The 23,220-nt window shown below is 43.3% G+C and overlaps 1 protein-coding gene across 1 annotated transcript in view; it reads right to left on the reverse strand.

Moving 5' to 3' along the window:
- The window catches only part of LOC115161306 (amine oxidase [flavin-containing]), a 60,053-nt gene that overhangs the window by 19,288 nt on the left and 17,545 nt on the right, over positions 1–23,220 (reverse strand). The window contains exons 2-3 of the mRNA XM_029712193.1: positions 11,663–11,757; positions 11,339–11,476 (exon numbers count right to left, since the gene is read on the reverse strand). Coding sequence (XP_029568053.1) covers positions 11,339–11,476; positions 11,663–11,757 — 233 coding nt within the window. The remainder of the gene's footprint in view (positions 1–11,338; positions 11,477–11,662; positions 11,758–23,220) is intronic.

Raw genomic sequence — 23,220 nt, forward strand, 5'->3', positions numbered from 1 at the left:
GTGTAGTGAAGTATAGTGTAGTGTAGTGGAGTGTAGTGGAGTATAGTGTGGTGGAGTGTCCATAGTTGTGGTATAAAGCCTAGATCAATGACTGAAGTGGTTGACACAGGTTTATTTAGAGGGTAGAACATACTACACCATCAATGGTGAAGCTGTGGACTTCTAGTCCTATAAACTTAGTCCTGATGTCAGGTACTTAGAAAAATTACGTACATTTACCCTGAATATGAAAGCATATTTTTATTATCAGCTACTTTTTATCCTTTGAAATGCACAATATGTTGTTCCTTGAAAAAGTAAATTAACGTCTGCAAAATCTAACTCTTTCAAAAACTCTCTCAAAGAGTCTTTCATGAAACGCAAACACTAATGCATTTCCTGTATAATTCATGTCCTTCTTTTAAACCATCAAAAGACTTGACCTTTTTAAATCAGGTCAACACCCGCAAAACCGCAGGCCCTGACGGTATTCCAGGGCGCGTTCTCAGAGCATGAGCAGAATAACTGGCAGGCATATTCACAGTAATTTTCAACCTCTCATTGTCCCAGTCTGTAATCCCCACGTTTTAAGATTACCACAATCATTCCGGTTCCTAAGAACTCTAAGGCTTCATGCCACAATGCCTTTCGACCTGTAGCACTCACTTCTGTAATCATGAAGTGTTTTGAAAAGCTGGTTATTGCACACTGTCACTCCTCAAAGTCCACCTGTTGTTCCTTCCTCCGCTGCTTGGTCCGTTTGTGGTGGGAGATTCTGTCACGGTTGTTGTCGGGAATGGAGGACCAAAACACAGCAGGAATGTGGATGCTCATCTTGATTTATTTTAAAATAAAGTGAACACCAAAACAACGAAGAACTAACGATCAACACAACAGTCTTGTCAGGCATAGACACGCAAAACAAGAGACAATCTCCCACAAACACTAAACCAAACAATTACCCATATATAGGACTCTCAATCAGAGGCAACGAGAAACACCTGCCTCCAATTGAGAGTCCAGCACCCAAACCTAAACATAGAAAACCTAAACTAGACAACATGCAGAAATACAACCTAGAACAACTAACCTAGAACATACACCCAAAACCCAGGAACACATAAATCAAACACCCCTCTACAACACACACAAAACCCCCACCATACAAAACAAACATCCCTCTGCCACGTCCTGACCAAAATACTAAACAACTACTCCCTCTGCTGGTCAGGACATGACACACACATTAACTCCACCATACCAGCCACCCTAGACCCACTCCAATTTGCATACCGCCCCAACAGATCCATAGACGACGCAATCTCAATGGCTCTCCACACTGCCCTCACCCACATAGATAAGAGGAATACCTATGTGAGAATGCTGTTCATTGTCCCCTCCAAGCTCGTCACTAAGGTTAGAGGGTATGAACACCTCCCTCTGCAACTGGATCTTGGACTTCCTGATGGGCCACCCCCAAGTGGTGAGGGTAGGCAACATCACCTCCACCACTCTGATCTTTAACACAGGGGCCCCACAAGGGTGTGTGCATAGTCCCCTCCTGTACTCCCTGTTCACCCACGACTCCAACACCATTATCAAGTTCGCTGATAGCAAGACGTGGTAGGCTTGATCACTGGCGACGATGAGTCAGCCTACAGGGACCTGGCAGCGTGGTGCTGAACCTCTCCCTCAACCTCAGCAAGACCAATGAGTGTGAAAAGTCGGCCCAGAAAATCAAAGACTCCAACCACCCAAGCCATAGACTATTTTCTCTGCTGCCGCATGGCAAGAGATACCGGTGCATCAAGTCTGACACCAACAGGCTCTTGAACAGCTGCTATCCCCAAGCAATACGACTTATAAATAGCTAACAAAATATAGATCATTCAGAAAGTATTCAGACCCCTTGACTTTTTCCACATTTTGTTACGTTCCAGCCTTATTTAAAAAAATAAATTATCCTCATCTACACACAATAGCCCATAATGACAAAGAGAAAACAGGTTTAGACATTTTTGCAAATATATAAAAAAAAACAGAACTATCACATTTACCTTTTGCTATGAGACTCAAAATTCAGCTCAGGTGCATCCTGTTTCCATTGATAATCCCTGAGAGGTTTCTATAACTTGATTGGAGTCCACCTGTAGCAAATTCAATTGATTGGACATGATTTGGAAAGGCAGACACCTGTCTATTTAAGGTCCCACAGTTGACCGTGCATGTCATAGCAAAAACCAAACCACGGGGTCGAAGAAACTTTCCGTAGAGCTGGGGAAGGGTACCAAAAAATGTCTGCAGAATTGAAGGTCCCCAAGAACACAGTGGCCTCCATCATTCTTAAATGGTAGAAGTTTGGAACCATCAAGACTCTGTCTAGGGTTGGCCGCCCGGCCAAACTAAGCAATCGGCGAGAAAGGACTTGGTCAGGGAGGTGGCCAAGAACCTGATGGTCTGACAGATCTCCAGAGTTCCTCTGTGGAGATGGGAGAACCTTCCAGAAGGACCACCATCTCTGCAGCACTCCACCAATCAGGCCTTTATGGTAGAGTGGCCAGATGGAAGTCACTCTTCAGTAAAAGGCAAAAGACAGCCTGTTTGGAGTTTGCCAAAAGGCACCTAAAGGACTCTCAGACCACACGAAACAAGATTATGTGGTCTGATGAAACCAAGATTTAACTCTTTGGCCTGAATGCCAAGTCTGTAGGAAACCTGGTACCAAACATACGGTGAAGCACGGTGGTGGCAGCATCATGCTGTGGTGATGTTTTTCAGCGGCAGGGACTGGGAGACTAGTCAGCATCGAGGGAAAGATGAATGGAGAAAAGTACAGAGAGATCCTTGATGAAAACCTGCTCTAGAGTGCTCAGGACCTCAGACTGGGGTGAAGGTTCACCTTCCAACAGGACAATGACCCTAAGCCAACAGCCAAGATAACACAGGAGTGGCTTTGGGACAAGTCTCTGAATGTCCTTGAGTGGCCCAGCCAGAGCCCGAACTTGAACTCGATCAAACATCTCTGGAGAAACCCTGAAAATAGCTGTGCAGCAATGTTCCCCATCCAACCTAACAGAGCTTGAGAGGATCTACAAAGAAGAATGGGAGAAACTCCTCAAATACAGGTGTTTCAAGCTTGATATTTCAGTTGTTATTTTTAGTACATTTGAAACATTTCTACAAACCTGTTTTTGCTTTGTCATTATGGGGTATTGTGTGTAGATTGATGAGGGAAAAAAAGATTTCATCCATTTTAGAATAAGGCTGTAACGTATCAAAATGTGGAAAAAGTCAAGAGGTCTGAATACTTTCTGAATGCTCTGTAGCTATACGGCCTGAGGTAACCTTGTATCTTTATTGACCTTTTATTTAAATCTTTGCACTGTCTCTGTCACGTCCTGACCATAGAGAGCTCTTATTTTCTATGGTAGAGTAGGTCAGGGCGTGACTGGGGGGTTTATCTAGTTTATTTATTTCTATGTGGGGTTCTAGTTTCTTTTTTCTATGTTGTTTTTTTTTATATGATTCCCAGTTGAGAGGCAGCTGGTCATCATTGTCTCTAATTGGGGATCATATTTAAGTAGTTGTTTTTCCCACCTGTGTTTGTGGGATATTATTTTGAGTTAGTGCATGTAGCACCTCTTTAGTCACATTTTGTTTATTCTTTATTGTTTTTGTATTTTGGCTAAGTTTCACATATTAATAAATACATTTCAGCCACACCCGTTGCTGACAGGTGTATAAAATCGAGCACACAGCCATGCAATCTCCATAGACAAAAATTGGCAGTAAAATGGCCTTACTGAACAGCTCAGTGACTTTCAAACGTGGCAGCGTCATAGGATGCCACCTTTCCAACAAGTCAGTTCGTCCCGGTCAACAGTAAGTGCTTTTATTGTTAAGTGAAAACGTCTAGGACTAACAACGGCTCAGCCGCGAAGTGGTAAACCTTACAAGCTCACAGAACTGGACTGCCAAGTGCTAAAGAGCACTTGGCAGGAAGATAAAACTAGGGTTAGGTTTGAACAGGGAGATAAAGCTAGGGTTAAGGTTGAAAAGGGAGATACATCTAGGGTTAGGGTTGAACAGGGATGTAGAGATAAAGCTAGGGTTTGGGTTGTCTACTGAAGCTAGGCCTACTGTTATTTAACAGCAGTAGACATGACATAGCCTGGTCCCAGATCTATGTAGCCTGGGACCAGGCCACTGTCCCTTAACACACTGTTCTCTGGTTCAATGGCCATAATAAATCCACAAATATTATACAGTACAAGACTAATGAAATACATTTCCTTATAACAAAAGGAAGGAGATGAGGAAAGAAGCAAACTATTGAGATGTAGGGGTGGTTCTGGGCATGCCTAGTAGAGCAGGGTTGAATGATGTCATGTGCCAGAGGGCTCTTCCACGAGAAAACCACGGAACCCTGTGACATCCTCCACATGACCACTCTGTGCATTCAAAGTGCATTCTACTTTACTGCTGCGTGTGTGTGTGTGTGTGTGTGTGTGTGTGTGTGTGTGTGTGGTGGGGGGTCGCACTAGTGTGTGTGTGTACATAGGCCTACGTGCGCACGTCTGCTCATGTGTGTGTGATTGAGAGTGAATGACTCCAAAGTCCATGTTTTTATGGTTTCAGCGTTTGCCAACATCCTCCCTCATACACAGGAAGGGTATTGAGATGAGTCCCATACAGTAGAAACCAGTTCAGAGAGCCCGCTGATTTACAGTGGAGGGAGTAGGTTAACCTGGGTATAAGGCTGAAGCCAGAGGGACCAATCTAATATGGAGGTAGACAATACTGTGTGTTAAGAATAATGCTGCTACTAGTTTAATAATATATGAGGGATATCTTGGAGAGAGAGGATAGAGAGGGAGGGGGACAGAGGGAGGGGAGAGAGAGAAATAAAGAAAGAAAGGAGAGAAAGAGAGGGGGGGAGAAAGAAAGAGAAGGGGGGTGGATGCAGCTCTTTCTTTTTTCTCTCTCTCTTTCCTCCCTCTCTCCGGGCCACTCTGGGGAGGAGAAACCACATTAGAAAACTCCTTCAGGCAGAGATTAGCATCTCCAGTCGCTAACGCTCACTGCTAATGCTCACTGCTAATGCTCCAGAGAGGCTGGGCACACGGGTGGGTGGTCACTAGATGGCCATGCTGGAAAGGACCATATTGTCATCAGAACTTATGAGCAACTATGTGGAGTAGAGGTTAGGTTTGTGGTTGAGGCTAAGGGGTAAGGGGAAAAAGGGATACCTAGTCTAGGGTTGAACAGGGATGTGGACATGAAGCTAGGATTAGGGTTAGGGTTGTGGCTAGAAGGCACAGTTAGTCCGTCATCTCTAGCATGACCAGTTAGTGGTTATCTGATTAAATGGTTACCCGGACCATCTGCATTGACCCTATCTTGCACTGACTCTTTGAACATTCACAAGACTACATATACATTATATATACTGTACACTCTCTCTCACACAATGTCACTCTCACACAGAACCCACACACATTCACATACACTACATATACACATAACACACACGCATACTGACACAACACACACAAACACATGCTGCTGCTACTCTGTTCTTTATTATCTGTCCTGATGCCTAGTCACTTTACCCTGCCGTCATGTACATATGTACCTTAAAAAACCTTATTATTATCTATCCTGATGCCTAGTCACTTTACCCTGCCTTCATGTACATATCTACCTCAAATACCTTATTATTATCTATCCTGATGCCTAGTCACTTTACCCTGCCTTCATGTACATATCTACCTCAAATACCTTATTATTATCTATCCTGATGCCTAGTCACTTTACCCTGCCTTCATGTACATATCTACCTCAAAAACCTTACAATGATCTATCCTGATGCCTAGTCACTTTATCCTGCCTTCATGTACATATCTACCTCAAAAACCTTATTATTATCTATCCTGATGCCTAGTCACATAAGTATTCACCCCCCTTGGAATTTTCCTATTTTGTTGCCTTACAACCTGGAATTACAATAGATTTTTGGGGGGTTTGTATCATTTGATTTACACAACATGCCTACCACTTTGAAGATGCAAAATATTTTTTATTGTGAAACAAACAAGAAGACCAAAAAAATGAAAACTTGAGCGTGCATAACAATTCACCCCCTCAAAGTCAATACTTTGCAGAGCCACCTTTTGCAGCAATTACAGCTGCAAGTCACTTGGGGTATGTCTCTATAAGCTTGGCACATCTAGCCACTGGGATTTTTGCCCATTCTTCAAGGCAAAACTGCTCCAGCTCCTTCAAGTTGGATGGGTTCCGCTGGTGTACAGCAATCTTTAAGTCATACCACAGATTCTCAATTGGATTGAGGTCTGGGCTCTGACTAGGTCATTCCAAGACACCTAAATGTTTCCCCTTAAACCACTCAAGTGTTGCTTTAGCAGTATGCTTAGGGTCATTGTCCTGCTGGAAGGTGAACCTCTGTCCCAGTCTCAAATCTCTGGAAGACTGAAACAGGTTTCCCTCAAGAATTAACCTGTATTTACCACGACCAATTTCCCAGTCCCTGCTGATAAAAAACATCCCCACAGCATGATTCTGCCACCACACTTCACTGTTGTTCTCGGGGTGATGATAGGTGTTGGGTTTGCACCAGACATAACATTTTCCTTGATGGCCAAAAAGCTCAATTTTAGTCTCATCTGACCAGAGCACCTTCTTCCATATGTTTGGGGAGTCTCCCACATGCCTTTAGGCGAACACCAAACATGTTTGCTTATTTTTTTCTGTTCACTCTTTCGTAAAGCCCAGCTCTGTGGAGTGTACGGCTTAAAGTGGTCCTATGGACAGATACTCCAATCTCCACTGTGGAGCTTTGCAGCTCCTTCAGGGTTATCTTCGGTCTCTTTGTTGCCTCTCTGATTAATGCCCTCCTTGGCTGGTCCGTGAGTTTTGGTGGGCGGCCCTCTCTTGGCAGGTTTGTTGTGGTGGCATATCCATTCTCCATGGGATGTTCAAAGTTTATAATATTTTCTTATAACCCAACCCTGATCTGTACTTCTCCACAACGTTGTCCCTGACCTGTTTGGAGAGCTCCTTGGTCTTCATGGTGCCGCTTACTTGGTGGTGCCCCTTGCTTAGTGGTGTTGCACACTCTGGGGCCTTTCAGAACAGGTGTATATGTACTGATATCATGTGACAGATCATGTGACACTCACAGGTAGACTTTATTTAACTAATTATGTGACTTCTGAAGGTAATTGGTTGCACCATATCTTATTTAGGGGCTTCATATCAAAGGGGGTGAATACATATGCACGCACCACTTTTCAGTTTTTTAGAATTTTTTGAAACAAGTTATTTTTTTCATTTCACTTCACCAATTTGAACTATTTTGTGTATGTCCATTACATGAAATCCAAATAAAAATCTATTTAAATGACAGGTTGTAATGCAACAAAATAGGAAAAACACCAAGGTGAATGAATACTTTTGCAAGGTACTACCTTATTATTATTATCTATCCTGATGCCTTTACCCTGCCCTCATGTACCTCATACACCTCCACATTGATCTGGTACTAGTGCTCCTAGGGCTGTGACAGTCGGTCGGTCTCACGGTAATTTACTGTTATTTAACAATTAACATATCTCCTGGCTTCCACATATAGCATACAAGCCATTTTAAAAAGTCTAATAAATCCATGTAATATAGCTTACACCTTCACAATAAATCCATCATTTGTTTTAGACAAGTCTGAAGATGCATGATATGAAGAAAATGTAGTCCATTTCAGAAGAGAAGAATAGCATTCTCTGTATTGAGCGATTAGTAAATGCTTCATTTTATAGTTATTAATGTTACTTTAGTTGTTCTATAAACGTTGGGCTATATGTTTAGATTTTTAATACATTGTAAGGCTGCATGATGCGACTAATGATGATTTGCTAAAAGTTGCTTGAAAGACATGAGCTCTGCTTAGTTTTTTGTGCAGGCTGCACACTCAAATAGTCTCTCATTCACAATTTGACAAGCACGTGATAATGCCTTGAATTTCACGGCAGCATCCCCTTTTTGGCCGTAATGCACCCTAAAAAAAATGTAATGTGCCCTTCTCCCTGAGTGTGCTGTGCAATCGGAAGTCCTCTCACTCACATGGCTCTCCATCACGTGATCAGGTCTTTCTCAAAGGCTTCAGGTGAAGACAGACACATTGGGGACGCAACTGAACGGGTCCTTATGCAACTCCGAGGTGCATATTGAAGATATTGGAAGAACTGTCCACATTTACTTCTAGTCAGCCAACAAAATGAGTAGGCCTAACGAACAGCAGAAGCAATAGCCTATGTCAATCTATTATCCCCCATAGTACAAAAGTCCACCTATTCTGTGTGAGAAATAAATATTCCAAACATAAGTCTGGGACAGTTGTGGGATGCAATAGATCACAAATTAATACAACGATTAGCATAAAAAAAAACTTCTTACGCAATGTGGCTGATGCAACAGATCAGAACGTTTAGCTTAAAATGTTGATAAACTATTGGAATCGAACTCACAACCCTGGCATTGCACACACCATGCTAGCCTGGCAAACACCATGCTCTACCAACTGAGCCACAGGGAAGGACAGATTAAATGAGGTGTGTGACTATGATTCACAAGTGATAATACATAATTCACAAGTGATAGACTAATAGACTATCACCCATCAGACTATTCTTGATGTAATCTTGTCTTTACATATCCTACATAATATATGTGTGACATTTGATTTAGAATGGACCATTATCATGCACCTGTATCGAAAATACATGTCATCTATTCACTCAAATAGTGAATGGAGGACGCTTTTCCCCGTGGTTTATTTTCATGACAGCCAGGTAGGCTATACTCCTGTGGTGAATATAAGCAATGTGCTTAACTTCTCTAGGGTAGGGGGCAGTATTTTGTCGTCCGGATGAAAGGCGTGCCCAAATTAAACTGCCTGCTACTCAGGCTCAGAAGGTAGGATATGCATATTATTAGTAGATTTGGATAGAAAACACACTGAAGTTTCTAAAACTGTTTGAATGATGTCTGTGAGTATAACAGAACTCATACGGCAGGCAAAAACCTGAGAAAAATCCAACCAGGAAGTGGGAAATCTGAGGGTTGTAGTTTTTTCAAGTGATTGCCTATTGCCCATACAGTGACTTAGGGTTCATTTTGCACTTCCTAAGGCTTCCACTAGATGTCAACAGTCTTCAGAACGTTGTTTCATGCTTCTACTGTGAATATGGAGCGAACAAGAGGGCCTGGCGTCAGATGAGTTAGGAAATGACATGAGCTCAGAGGTGCGAACTCACGTGAGTGTGAGCTGTGTTCCTTTTCTTTTCTGAAGACATTGGAATTGTCCGGTTGGAATATTACTGAAGATTTATGTTAAAAACGTCCTAAAGATTGATGCTATACATTGTTTGACATATTTCTACAAGCGTAAATATAACTTTTTTTTTACTTTTCGTCGTGACATTTTTCTCGCGCTTTCTGCATTTGGAGTAGTGGACTGAACGCGCAAACAAAAAGGAGGTATTTGGACATAAATGATGGACTTTATCGAACAAAACAAACATTTATTGTGGACCTGGTACATTTTACATTTTCAGTCATTTAGCAGACGCTCTTACCCAGAGCAACTTACAGTAGTGAATACATTTCATACATTTTTTTCCCCCATACTGGTCCCCCGTGGGAATCGAACCCACAACCCTGGCGTAGCAAACACCATGCTCTACCAACTGAGCCACACGGGTATAGTATTCCTGCGAGTGCATTCTGATGAAGATCATCAAAGGTTAGTGAATATTTATAATATTATTTCTGAGTTTTATTGACTCCACAAAATGGCGGGTTTGGTTTTGTGTCTCAACGCTGTACTCAGATTATTGCAAAGTGTGCTTTCGCTGTAAAGTTTTTTTGAAATCTGACACAGCGGTTGCATTAAGGAGAGGTGTATCTATAATTCTTTGAATTACAGTTTAATATTTTATCAACGTTTATGATGAGTATTTCTGTAAATTGATGTACTCATTCACAGGAAGTTTTGGGAGGCAAAACATTTCTGAACATTACACGCCAATGTAAAATGGGGTTTTTGGATATAAATATGAACTTTATTGAGCAAAACATACATGTATTGTGTAACATGAAGTCCTATGAGTGCCATCTGATGAAGATCATCAAAGGTTAGTGATTAATTTTAGCTGTATTTATGGTTTTTGTGACGCCTCTCCTTGCTTGGAAAATGGCTGTGTGGTTTTTCTTGTCAAGGTGATGTGCTAACATAATCTAATGCTATGCTTTCGCCGTAAAGCCTTTTTGAAATCGGACAATGTGGTTGGATTAATATTAGGAAAGTTGAAAAATAAATATAATAGGCCTAGCCTATAGAAAGCTGATGGGATCCTTGTCTTTTTATTAGAGGCCATCACTCTGTTTTCTCCCGCAGTTGCATAGCCTATAGAAATGTTGCGCAACATGAGCTCATGGGCTCTCATGAAGTGTTTGATTAGATTTCGATTACATTGGCAGTGATGTCAAAGTGATTAGAGGGACAATAAAGTGCTGAGTACAGTGGTTCTTCCTTTAAAAGTTTTGAGCTTATGCCGTGACAGTTTGGGGTAGATTGTGGTAAATTGCGTCATTCTGGCAACAATGGCTGACACTTAAATAACGTGGCATTGAATTCTGCGGCACCTCGCAAGCTGTGCTGCAGTAGGCCGCAACTTTTAAAGGAAGAACCACTTCTCCAGGCAGGTAGCAAGTTTGGTACGCTACTAATGACCAGCAGCAGCATCAGAGCTTGGAGAAATCTAATTACTGTGACTAAACAGTCATTTGGAATTTGACTGCCTTCATGACTCGTGACCGCTGGTGTGGCAGCGCAAATGGTCACCGCAATTGCCCTAGGGTGCTCCCTGTATATAGCTTAATTCATTTTTTACTCTGCATTGTTGGGAAGGGCTCATAAGCAAGCATTTCACTTTAATGTCTATACCCGTTGTTTTCGGTGCATGTGACAAATAAAATTAGATTTAGTATTCTGTCCTTTCAAAACATAGTCATGACTGAAAGAGAGACGTGCATTTCCTGTGCATTAGAGTGTGAGACGGCCAGAGCAGGAAGTTATCTGTTATCTAATGGAAGTGGTCAATACTGGCCGGAGCAAAGCCCTGCGGCCAGTGTTTCAGAGAAACCAATGGATCTATGCTGGATCTGTCTGTTCAGGCCTCCCTGGATAACAATTGCCACTGTTTTTGAGGGACAGATGTGGCTAATACTGGTCCTACACTGGTTTTCAGCAAACGGGCACACACACACGGGCACACACACACACCTTTACATAATGCACCAGCCTCTCCTCCTCGTTGACTTTGTAGGTCTTGACTCCGCACTCTTTAGCCAATCGGAGGATACGATTCTGAGTAGGCCCGACGTAGGCCCCGCCCAGGTCAACATACTTAGTCTGCTCATTCTGGGGGGAGGAGGGGGAGAGAGAGAGTGCATCAGACAAGCAGTGGACAATCCTAATCCCATAGATCAATTGTGTTTTAATCTATAACCAAATCAGTTGCTTAAAAATGTTTTCGCTATGAACATGTAAAGCTGATTCTTATAGGGATTACACATTGACTGGCCTTTGGTCTGACATAGGTCTTACCTGTACGGTGAAGGTCCGTCCACCAACCCGGTCCCTAGCTTCCAGAACCACAGGACTCAGCCCTTTCTCCTTCAACAGCTTAGCTGCACTCAGCCCTGAGAAAGAGACAGAGACGGCCAGAGAGAGCAAGAAACAGACAGAGAGAGAGGAGGAGAGGTTAGTGTAAAGATGATGCTGATTATATGAAACATTTTGTATATAAACTATCCAACTATCCCATTTGATAGAGCGAGAGAGAGAGACATGATGCTGAATATATGAATAAACATTTTGTATATAAACTATCCCCACTTTTCACATCTGTTTACCTTCCCCCTCTCATCCTTCATCCTTCCCCCTCTCATACTCCCCCTTCTCATCCTTCCCCCTCTCATCCTCCCTGTGTTTTTTCCTGTTGTGTAGATCAGGAGAGGAGAACCCTGTAATATGGCAGGTTGTGATACAGTATGAGTCTGTGACAAAGCAGAAGGCTAGAGGTACAGCTCCTTGGCCCAGTGGAGGAACACTGATACATTTCAATTGAAGGGCTTTATTGGCAGGAAACAGGAAACATATGTTAACATTGCCAAAGCAAGTGAAATAGATAATAAACAAAAGTGAAATAAACAATACAAAAATGAACAGTAAGCATTACATTCACAGAAGTTCCAAAGGAATAAAGACATTTCAAATGTCAAACCATGCAAAAGACCCCTCAGTGACACCAATACTCCTTAGCCGGCCCACAAGAATGGAATGGTCTACCGTATCAGAAGCTTTGGCCAAGTCAATAAAAATAGTAGTACAACATTGCTTAGAATCAAGGAGAATGGTGACATAATTTACAACGTTTAAATCAAATCAAAATCAAATCATTATTGGTCACATTTATTTATCAGATGTTATTGCGAGTGTAGCGAAATACTTGTGTTCCTAGCTCCAACAGTGCAGTAGTATTTAACAATTCACAACAATACACACAAATCTATAAGTAAAATAATGGAATTAAGAAATATATAAATATTAGATTGAGCAATGTCGGAGTGGCATTGACTAAAATACAGTAGAATAGAATACAGTATATACACACACATATGAGATGAGTAAAGCAGTATGTGAACATTATTTAAACATTATTAAAGTGGCTAGTGTTCCAGCAGCAGCCTCTAAGGTCCAGGGTTAGGTAACGGGGTGGAAGCCGGCTAGTGATGGCTATTTAAGTCTGATGGCCTTGAGATAGAAGCTGTTTTTCAGTCTCTCGGCCCCAGCTTCGACGAACCTGTACTGACCTCGCCTTCTGGATGATAGCGGGGTGAACAGGCCGTAGCTCGGGTGGTTGATGTCCTTGATGATTTTTGTTGGCCTTCCTGTGACATCGTGTGCTGTAGGTGTCCTGGAGGGCAGGTAGTTTAACCCCGGTGATGCGTTGGGCAGACCGCACCATTCTCTGGAGAGCCCTGCAGTTGCGGGTGGTGTAGTTGCCGTAGTAGGCGGTGATACAGCCCGACAGATGTGCTCAACTGTACAAGTTTGTGAGGGTTTTAGGGGCCAAGTCAAATTTCTTCAGTCTCCTGAGGTCGAAGAGGCACTGTTGCGCCTTCTTCACCACTGTCTGTGTGGGTGGACCATTTCAGATCATCAGTGATGTGTACTCTGCGGAACTTGAAGCTTTCTACCTTCTCCACTGTGGTCTCGTCGATGTGGATAGAGGCGTTTCCTCCACCGTTTCCTGAAGTCCACGATCAGCTCCTTTGTTTTGTTGATGACGAGTGACCTTCAACCCTTCAGGAAGTCCAGGACAGGGCGGTAAGCACATTAAAGTGGGTCTAAGGTGTCAGGTAAGGTGGAGTTAGGTGGAGTTGACATGATCCTTAACTAGCCTCTCAAAGCACTTTATGATGACAGAAGTGAGTGCTATGGGGTGATAGTCATTTAGTTTAGTTACCTTTGCTTTCTTCTGTACAGGAATAATGGTGGACATAAACCCCTTCTTCGCCCGCTTTGAGGATAACACAGTGGCGATAGGTCACCTCTCTCGAGCCACATAAGCCCCTATACTGTATATGCCACCCCTGACCTGGCTCTGACCTCTCACCTCAATATCATGTGAGTGTAGAAAGTAGAATAGGAAAGAGCACAAGACTTCCACATCCTCACACACACACACACACACACACACACACACACACACACACACACACACACACACACACACACACACACACACACACACACACACACACACACACACACGCGCACACACACACACACACACAGGAATCGTAGTTCCCTACATGGGTAATAGGGTGTAATTTAAGACGCAACATTCTTTCTCCACAGATAAGACTAGTCTGGTTTTCCTCTGCTGCTCAACAGTCAGACGACTCCCAATCATAAACAACAAGCTGATATCTGGCGGTCTTGTTTCCGTCTTTTCAATATTGTTGTGGACAGATGAGTTGATACTAGGGACTCCAGCATGGGTGTCCACTGTCCCTCCAGCAGGCTCACTTAGCCAATGGCTGCCTGTTGCATTGACTTCAGACCTGTTTGTCGTTGCAGTGTTGCAGTGTGAGTGGATTATATTTTTTCACAGTTACCATAGTGACCCTAAGGCCATCTCTGTCTATAGTGTGATTCAATAAGACATCACATTTCACACGTGTAATTACAGTTGAAGCTAGGCAAGGTCACAATGGCACATGCACGTGCACACACACACACACACACACACACACACACACACACACACACACACACACACACACACACACACACACTTGGAGGATTAGGCACAGTGGCCTTTGTCAGTCAAGCGGGCATTCAGACAGAAGACAAACAGGCAGCAATGTCCCAGAGAGAAAAATATAGAAAGAGAGAGAGCGCAAGAGACAGAGGGACAAAATGAGAGAGAGAGATGGACTTGATAAAGAAATTCATACTGTGTTCCTCTTCACAGTCCATGTTGCAATCTCTCAACAGGTGCTCACATCTGTCTAAGGCCCCCATGCCTCTCCATCCCTCCATACATGTATCCCTCCATCTCTCCAGAGCACTCTTAAGTCTGAAAGGCTACCAGCGTTTAAGCATATTTTTTACTATTACCAAGCTTCTACATTCCCCCTACACACACACACACACACACACACACACACACACACACACACACACACACACACACACACACACACACACACACACACACACACACACACACACCTCTGGGGGAGTACTATTTATTTTAAGTAAATTGATGCTATTAGGTGTTCTCTATACAAAGGTCAGACAAGCTCAATTGATGCTATTAGGTGTTCTCTATCCAAAGGTCAGACAAGCTCAATTGTTCAAAACAAAAACAGGCTCTGACTGTTTCACTTTGTTGTTTATGCCAACAGCACTCTGGAAAAATAAGATAACTTCACTCTGAGTATTGCTTTGATAAACACCATTTGGGGGGGTATAGTGAATCCTTCCTAACATCAAAGGATTTCTTTGTTGCTCAGTTCCATTCGGAGAGAGGTAATTTGTCTGAATTGGACAAACAACAATGATTGTGTGATAAAAGACATGAAAACGAGCCTGATGCCATATTCTGAGAGAGAGAGAGAGAGAGAGAGAGAGAGAGAAGCAGATTCTCTGAAAGAGCCTTTTACATTCAATGGGTGCTTTCCCTTTTACTTGGAAGTAGAGACATTGATCCCAGCTGAAATAAAAGATTCCAGAAATGTTTTCATTCACACAAAAAGCTAATTTCTCTCAAATGTTGTGCACAAATTTGTTTACATCCCTGTTAGTGAGCATTTCTCCTTTGCCAAGATATTCCATCCACCTGACATGTGTGGCATATCAAGAAGCTGATTAAACAGCATGATCATTACACATGTGCACCTTGTGCTGGGGACATTAAAAGGCCACTTTAAAATGTGCAGTTTTGTCACACAACACAATGCCACAGATGTCTCAAGTTGAGGGAGCAGGAATTTGGCATGCTGACTGCAGGAATGTCCACCAGAGCTGTTACTAGAGAATTTCATGTTCATTTCTCTACCATAAGCCGCCTCCAACATCGTTTTAGAGAATTTGGCAGTACGTCCAACAGGCCTCACAACCACAGACCGCATGTAACCACGCCAGCCCAGGACCTCCACATCCGGCTTCTTCACCAGCTGGATTGTGTTAGACCAGCCAACCAGACAGCTGATGAAACTGAGGAGTATTTCTGTCTGCAATAAATCCTTTTTGTGTGGAAAAACTCATTCTAATTGGCAGGCCTGGCTCCCCAGGGGGTGGGCCTATACCCTTCCAAGCCCACCCATGGCTTCGCCCCTGCCCAGTCATGTGAAATCCATAGATTAGGCCCAATGAATTTATTTCAATTGACTGATTACCATATATGAACTTTAACTCAATAAAATCATTGAAATTGTTGCTTTTTAAATTGTTGTTCAGTATACAATGCAGTGAATACTGTATAAAGGTACAAGAGAGACTATTTTGAAGTCCTGGCAGAGGATAGGGTTATAGGGCTAGTGTTTGGAGTAGAACGTGGAGTGGTGCTGGGTTGTTCAGTCTCCACTATGGAGTAAGGCATGGAGAATATGGTTGGGTGAACCACGGAGAATATGGCTGGGTGAACCACGGAGAATATGGCTGGGTGAACCATGGAGAATAGGGCTGGGTGAACCACGGAGAATATGGTTGGGTGAACCACGGAGAATAGGGCTGGGTGAACCACGGAGAATATGGCTGGGTGAACCACGGAGAATATGGCTGGGTGAACCACGAAGAATATGGCTGGGTGAACCATGGAGAATATGGCTGGGTGAACCATGGAGAATATGGCTGGGTGAACCATGGAGAATATGGCTGGGTGAACCATGGGGAATATGGCTGGGTGAACCATGGAGAATATAGCTGGGTGAACCATGGAGAATATGGCTGGGTGAACCATGGAGAATATGGCTGGGTGAACCATGGGGAATATGGCTGGGTGAACCATGGAGAATATGGCTGGGTGAACCATGGAGAATATGGCTGGGTGAACCATGGGGAATATGGCTGGGTGAACCATGGAGAATATAGCTGGGTGAACCATGGAGAATATGGCTGGGTGAACCACGGAGAATATAGCTGGGTGAAGCATGGAGAATGGCCCTAAAGGGATTACTACCATTGAGGAAAAGGTCAGTGAGTCTTTTGAATGAAATGCTAGAAGATAATGACTTCTCTGGGAGAATGAAGGTCTCTGCTTCCCTCTCGCCCCCAATTCCTGTTTCTCTCTCTCTTGCTCTCTCTCAATAACATTTCAATTTAAGGGCTTTATTGGCATGGGAAACATATGTTTACATTGCCAAAGCAAGTGAAATAGATAAAGAACAAAAGTGAAATAAACTATTAAAAAAATAACAGTAAACATTACACTCACAAAAGTTTAAAAAAAAACATTTCATATGTAATATTATATGCAAATAGTTAAAGTACAAAAGGGAAAATAAATAAACATAAATATGGGTTGTATTTACAATAGTGTTTGTTCTTCACTGGTTGCCCTTTTGTTGTTGCAACAGGTCACAAATCTTACTGCTGTGATAATTAGCAGGTTTCGGCCTAATTCTGCTCTGCATGCATTATTTGGTGTTTTACGTTGTACACTGGATGTTTTTGCAGAATTCTGCATGCAGTGTCAATTTGGTGTTTGTCCCATTTTGTGAATTCTTGGTTGGTGAGCAGTCTCTCTCACACACACACACAGTTAGTTTAGCGATACCCACAGTATTATGGAGGAAGAGGAGGGCGTTTTAGTTTCCTGAGGTTTGAATGGTGTGGTGTGCATGATGGCTTTGCAGCCCAGTCTGGAAGAGATTCTGTCGTTATGGCATGGATTCAGGTGTGTTCCTGAGAATGGAGTTAAGGTGGAGGAGATGCTGTCGATACGGCATGGATTCAGGTGTGTTCCTGAGAATGGAGTTAAGGTGGAGGAGGTTCTGCTCGCGGTCGGTGAACAGGTAGGAGCTGAATTTATATGTTCCGCATCCAGAATGAACAAATATGTGGTTGTATTCATAAAAATAGTGAATTTGGTGTGTAGGCTGACTGGTAGTGAAATATTTGTAAGGGATATGTTGGTGCCAATTTCTCCTTTTTCGACTCCTTCGACTAGGGTGGTAGTTGCGAATCTGCCTCTTTTTATTACGAATGATCAAATCCGGAAAGAGTTGAGTCGGTTTGGTAAGTTTGCTAGTGGTTTTCGTGTACGGTCGGCAGGTTCAGGCAGAAAGCATGTTGTTTTGTTCAGGAGGCAATTGTTCATGTTTTTGAATAACAATGCACAACAGTTAAATGTGCATTTTAAAGTGAGACATGGGGAGGGGCTCTACGCAGGGTTTGCCAGCACAGATAGTCTATGGTGCTTTGAGTGTGGGGATTTGGGGCATAAGAGCTTTGCATGCCCACATAAAGGCCGTAAGCAAGGTGAAGGTACAAGCGCCAGTGGGGGAAATTGAGGTCAACATGCAGGGAACCATGAGACGCAGGCAGCAGAGGCTGGGCCTAGTCATGCTAGAGATGGTGGTGTAGATGAGGCTGGGCCTAGTCATGCAAGAGATGGTGGTGTAGCTGAGGCTGGGCCTAGTCATGCTAGAGATTGTGGTGTAGCTAAGGCTGGGCCTAGTCATGCTAGAGATGGTGGTGTAGCTGAGGCTGGGCCTAGTCATTCTAGAGATGGTGGTGTAGCTGAGGCTGGGCCTAGTCATGTCAAGGATGGTGGTGTAGATGATGGGCCTAGTCAGGTTATGCTAGTGGATGAGGATAGTATACTGGGGAAGGGCAAGCAACTAGGGGGGGTGGAGGAGGGTGTCAAGCAAGAGGAAGAAGGGAGAGAAGAAATGAGGTGGGTGGGGAGAGGCTGGTGTGGTCAAAGGCACTAAGGAACCTTTGCCTGGTGATGGGGGGAGGCCCCAACTAGAGAGAAAGGGCAAGGGGGTCAGGATGGGAGATGGAGATGAAGAGGAGGACGATGAAGCTTTCTTTTCAGATTCCTGCTCAAATGGGTCCAGAGCTGATAGCCAGTGAGGCAGAGGGATCAAAGTACACGGTAAGGGAACTGTCAATGTTCCTGAATGAGAATAAAGGGAGAAAGACTTATTTTTGAGTTTGGGGAAAGTTTGGAAGATCAGTACAACACACTATGAAAAACGAGGGGCAAGGGCTCCCTTCACCCAGGAAACGTTTTAGGTTGAGGAAGTGGGTCACAAACGTGCGTAAGGGTATACCTTCAGATTCTGTTTAGATGTATAGTTTCTTTCTGGCACTGTTTTTTTTAAGCTTTCTATTGGTCTCTTTCTTTGCTGGCTTTTGTCCGACTTCTTATGGAGACTTTGGGTAGGCTCGCTTAATATAAATGGTGCCAGAGATACGGAAAGAGGAGTTTGTTGGGTGAATATATAAAACAAACAAAAAAGTACAGGTGTTGTTTCTGCAGGATGTGGTGAATAAAGTCGATTGGGGGCTCTGGTGGAAAGGGGAAGGTGTGCGGAGTCATGGGACAAATGTTAGTGCAGGGGTGGCAGTCTTTTTGCACCGGGTCTGGCTGTAAAAATGTGCTCCTCAAAGGAGGTGTGTAGGGTTAGACTGCTTGTAGTAAAAGCAGAAATTAACAACAGGGGTTTTGTCCTTATAAATGTGTAGGTGCCTAACACAGGGCGTTTGGGCATCTTAGACAGGAACTATCACAGGTAGCGCCTGAGGAGACGCTGGTAGTCGGCGGGGACTGGAACTGTACGATGGATTTTACGAAAGATAGAAATGGGGAGGAGCCTCATTCAGGCTCAGTGGGGGTGTTAAGGGACATCATTAATCAGTCTGACCTAGTGGATGCTTGGAGAACTAGACATCCCAACACAAGACAGTACACATGGGTGAAGGTTTTTGGGGCAAGGGTGAGTGTAGCCCGACTCGATCGGTTTTACATGTCCAGGAATCAGAGCAATAGGCTGTTGGGCACTAACATTCTCCTGGTGAGTTTTTCGGATCACCACATACAGTGGGCTCCAAAATTACTGGCACCCCTGACTGGCAACGCACAAACAATACTTAAAAAAATATAAACAATGTAATTATAGAGAAACTTAGTGCAACCACCTCTGACAAGGATACCAGCATGGAGTCTTTTCCTGAAATGTTTGACAAGGTTAAGGAACACATTTGGAGGGATTTTGGACCATTTCTCTATGCAGATCCTTTCAAGATCCTTCACATTCTTGGGTTTGCGCTTATCAACTGCCCTCTTCCACTCAGCCCACAGGTTTTCGATTGGATTGAGGTCCGGCGACTGAGATGGCCATGGCAGAACATTGATTTTGTTGTCACAGAACCATTTCTGTGTGGATCTTGAGGTATGTTTCAGGTATGAGGTATGTTTCAAAATTGCCTGATACTTGGTGGAATTCATTATGCCATCAATCTTAACCAGTGCCCCTGGACCTCTGGAATTAAAACAGCCCCAAAACATCACTGACCCCCCCTTCATATTTCACCGTGGGTATGAGGTTCCTCTCCTTGTATGCATCTCTGTTTTGACGTCAAACATGCCGATGCTGTATCTGACCAAAACGTTCAATTTTGGTCTCATCTAACCAGAGCACCTTCTTCCAGTCATAATTGAAATGACATTTGGCAAACTCCCAGCGCTTGCGTCTGTGTCTTGGGGTCATTAAGGGCTTTCTTCTGGAAACCCTATCCAAAGAGCCTGTGGTTGTGGAGGTGGCGTCTGATGGTGCTTTCTGAAACCTGGTGACCCCAAGACGCCACGAAGGCCTGCAATTCTTTCACAGTGATTCTTGGGGATTTTGTTGCTTCTCTCACCATCCTCCTCCCTATCCTGGGGGGCAAAATGCATTTGCGTCCTCTATCCGTGAGGTTTTCAACTGTTCCTTATCTTCTGAATGTTTTTATAATTGCCCTGACAGTGCTCAGTGGTATATTCAATCGTTTGTGGATCTTCTTGTAGCCATTACCAGATTTATGAAGGTCTACGACCATCTGTCTCTTTTGAACTGCCAGTTCTTTTGTTTTCTTCATGGTGTTGGATGACAAAGGGATATTGCATGTGTGTTACCTCATTTCTATACCCTAGTGAAACAGGAAATCATGTAATGGCTCAATATAGTGTCTTAAGACTTAGATAAACTTAAATAAGTGGAATTTAATTTGTGGTTTAATTTTGGTAGATGTTATTTACAATAATCTTTAAGGGTGCCATTAATTGTGAAACCTTGATTTGGAGGACATTGATTTTTAATTAAATCAATAAATTATTTTGGTTGGTTCCATTGAAACATTAATACAGTACAGTATTTCTCACATGTTGGTATTTTGAGTTTATCTCTATAATTATATTGTTTATATTCGTTTAAGCATTGTTTGTGCATTGCCAGTCAGGGGTTCCAGTAATTTTGGAGCCCACTGTAACTATGGCTCGGCTGTATTTTTCACCAGGGCCTCGGACTGGACTTCTTTTGCGTGTTGCGTGTGTGTCGGGGTAGGAGAGTTGCCGATGAGCTGCCGTCGGGTGGCTCTTACTCTCCGGGCCAAAAAAGGGGACTTCTGTGAACTTAAGATCTGGAGGCCTGTGGCACTGCTCTGTGCAGACTACAAGATATTTGCCAAGGTCCTCACTAACAGACTGAAGTCCCATCTGGAGTCTATAGTACACAAGAACCAGACATATTGTGTACCAGGACGATCAAACACAGACAACTTGTTCTTAAATCAGGGACATATTGGACTTGAGAGTCTCTTATGTGAACTTTGGACTGGTCTCTCTAGATCAAGAGATGGCATTTGATAGAGTGGACCATGAGTATCTGTTTAATGTGATGTTTGGGTTTGGGGAAAGGTTTTTTGGTTTGTGTGAATATGTTGTACGCTGGGGCATCATGTATGGTCAAGGTGGGAGGGGGGCTCAGTAGGCCAGTAGGCCAAGCTTGTGTAAATTGCGTCATTCTGGCAACAGTGGCTGACACTTAAATAATGTGCCATAGAATTCTGCGGCACCTCGCAAGCTGTGGTGCAGTACGCCACAACTTTTAAAGGAAGAACCACTGTAGCATCCACGTCATCTGACCACTTCCGTATTGAGTGAGTCACTGGTACTTCCTGCTTTCGTTTTTGCTTGTAAGTAGGAATCAGGAGGATAGAATTGTGGTCAGATTTGCCAAATGGAGGGCGGGGGAGAGCTTTGTATGCATCTCTGTGTGTGGAGTAAATGTGGTCTAGATTTTTTTCCCTCTGGTTGTTACATGCTGGTGACATGTGACATGCTGGTAGAAATGAATTAAAACGGATTTAAGTTTGCCTGTGTTAAAGTCCCCGGCTAATTGGAGTGCTGCTTCTGGATGAGGATTTTCTTGTTTGCTCATGGTCTTATAAAGTTGGTTGAGTGCGGTCTTAGTGCCAGCATCGGTTTGTGGTGGTAAATAGACGGCTACGAATAATATAGATGAGAACTCTCTTGGTAGGTAGTGTGGTCTACAGCTTATCATAAGGTACTCTACCTCAGGCAAGCAATACCTCGAGACTTCTTTAATGTTAGACATTGCGCACCAGCTGTGACAGATAGACACACACCCCCACACCTCATCTTACCAGACGTAGCTTCTCTGTCCTGCCGGTGCATGGAAAATCCCGGCAGCTCTATATTAGTGTCGTCGTTCAGCCACGACTCGGTGAAACATAAGATATTACAGTTTTTAATGTCCCGTTGGTAGGATAATCTTGATCGTAGGTCATCTATTTTTTTTCCAATCACTGCACGTTGGCCAATTGAACAGATGGCAGTGGGAGTTCATTTGATCGCCAACGAATTTTAATAGAAGCAACATTATGTACAAAATAAGTTAAAAAATAAGTTAAATAATGCAAAAAAACCGAACAAAATAGCACAGTTGGTTAGGAGCACGTAAAACGTCAGCCATCCTCTCCGGCGCCAGTACTACACAAATTGGTTTAATTATATATTTACAAGCTAATTAAATGGTAACACAGGATAAACATGTACATTTAATACGTTAAAAACAGGTCCCTAGCGGACTGACAATAATATGGCTACTTGTTACAAAAGACATGGAGGGCGAGAGAGAGACGGACAGAGACACTTAATGTTGGTACACTTAGAAACTACTCTCACATACAGTAATCCTATATTTTGCACACGAACCACCGCCCGCTTGGAGTAAGAAATCATGAATGTATTTATGTGAAATGCCTTGGCTCACCGTGTATCTCTCTCGGAACCGGGCCAACTTGGAAAGGGGGTTGGGCCTTTTTGCGGGAAACGCTTTTAAGGCTCTGATTGTCCATAAGGGTTCCAAAAAGTCTTCTGTTGTCCTCCGGTATCCGGTGACTTGTCGTGTAGTCCTGAACAGAACTACAGAGTTTCTCCTTCCATTCGCACTGGAAGAGGCTTCTTTGAAGATAGGCTAGCCAGCCCTGTCGATGGTTCCCAGTGGGGTGATGAGAGTAATGTAATATGATGGTTTGAACAGAGTAGTAGAATGGTCGCACTTAATTTCACTTTCAAA

Source organism: Salmo trutta, chromosome 24 (assembly GCF_901001165.1).
Source record: "Salmo trutta chromosome 24, fSalTru1.1, whole genome shotgun sequence".
NCBI lineage: Eukaryota > Metazoa > Chordata > Actinopteri > Salmoniformes > Salmonidae > Salmo > Salmo trutta.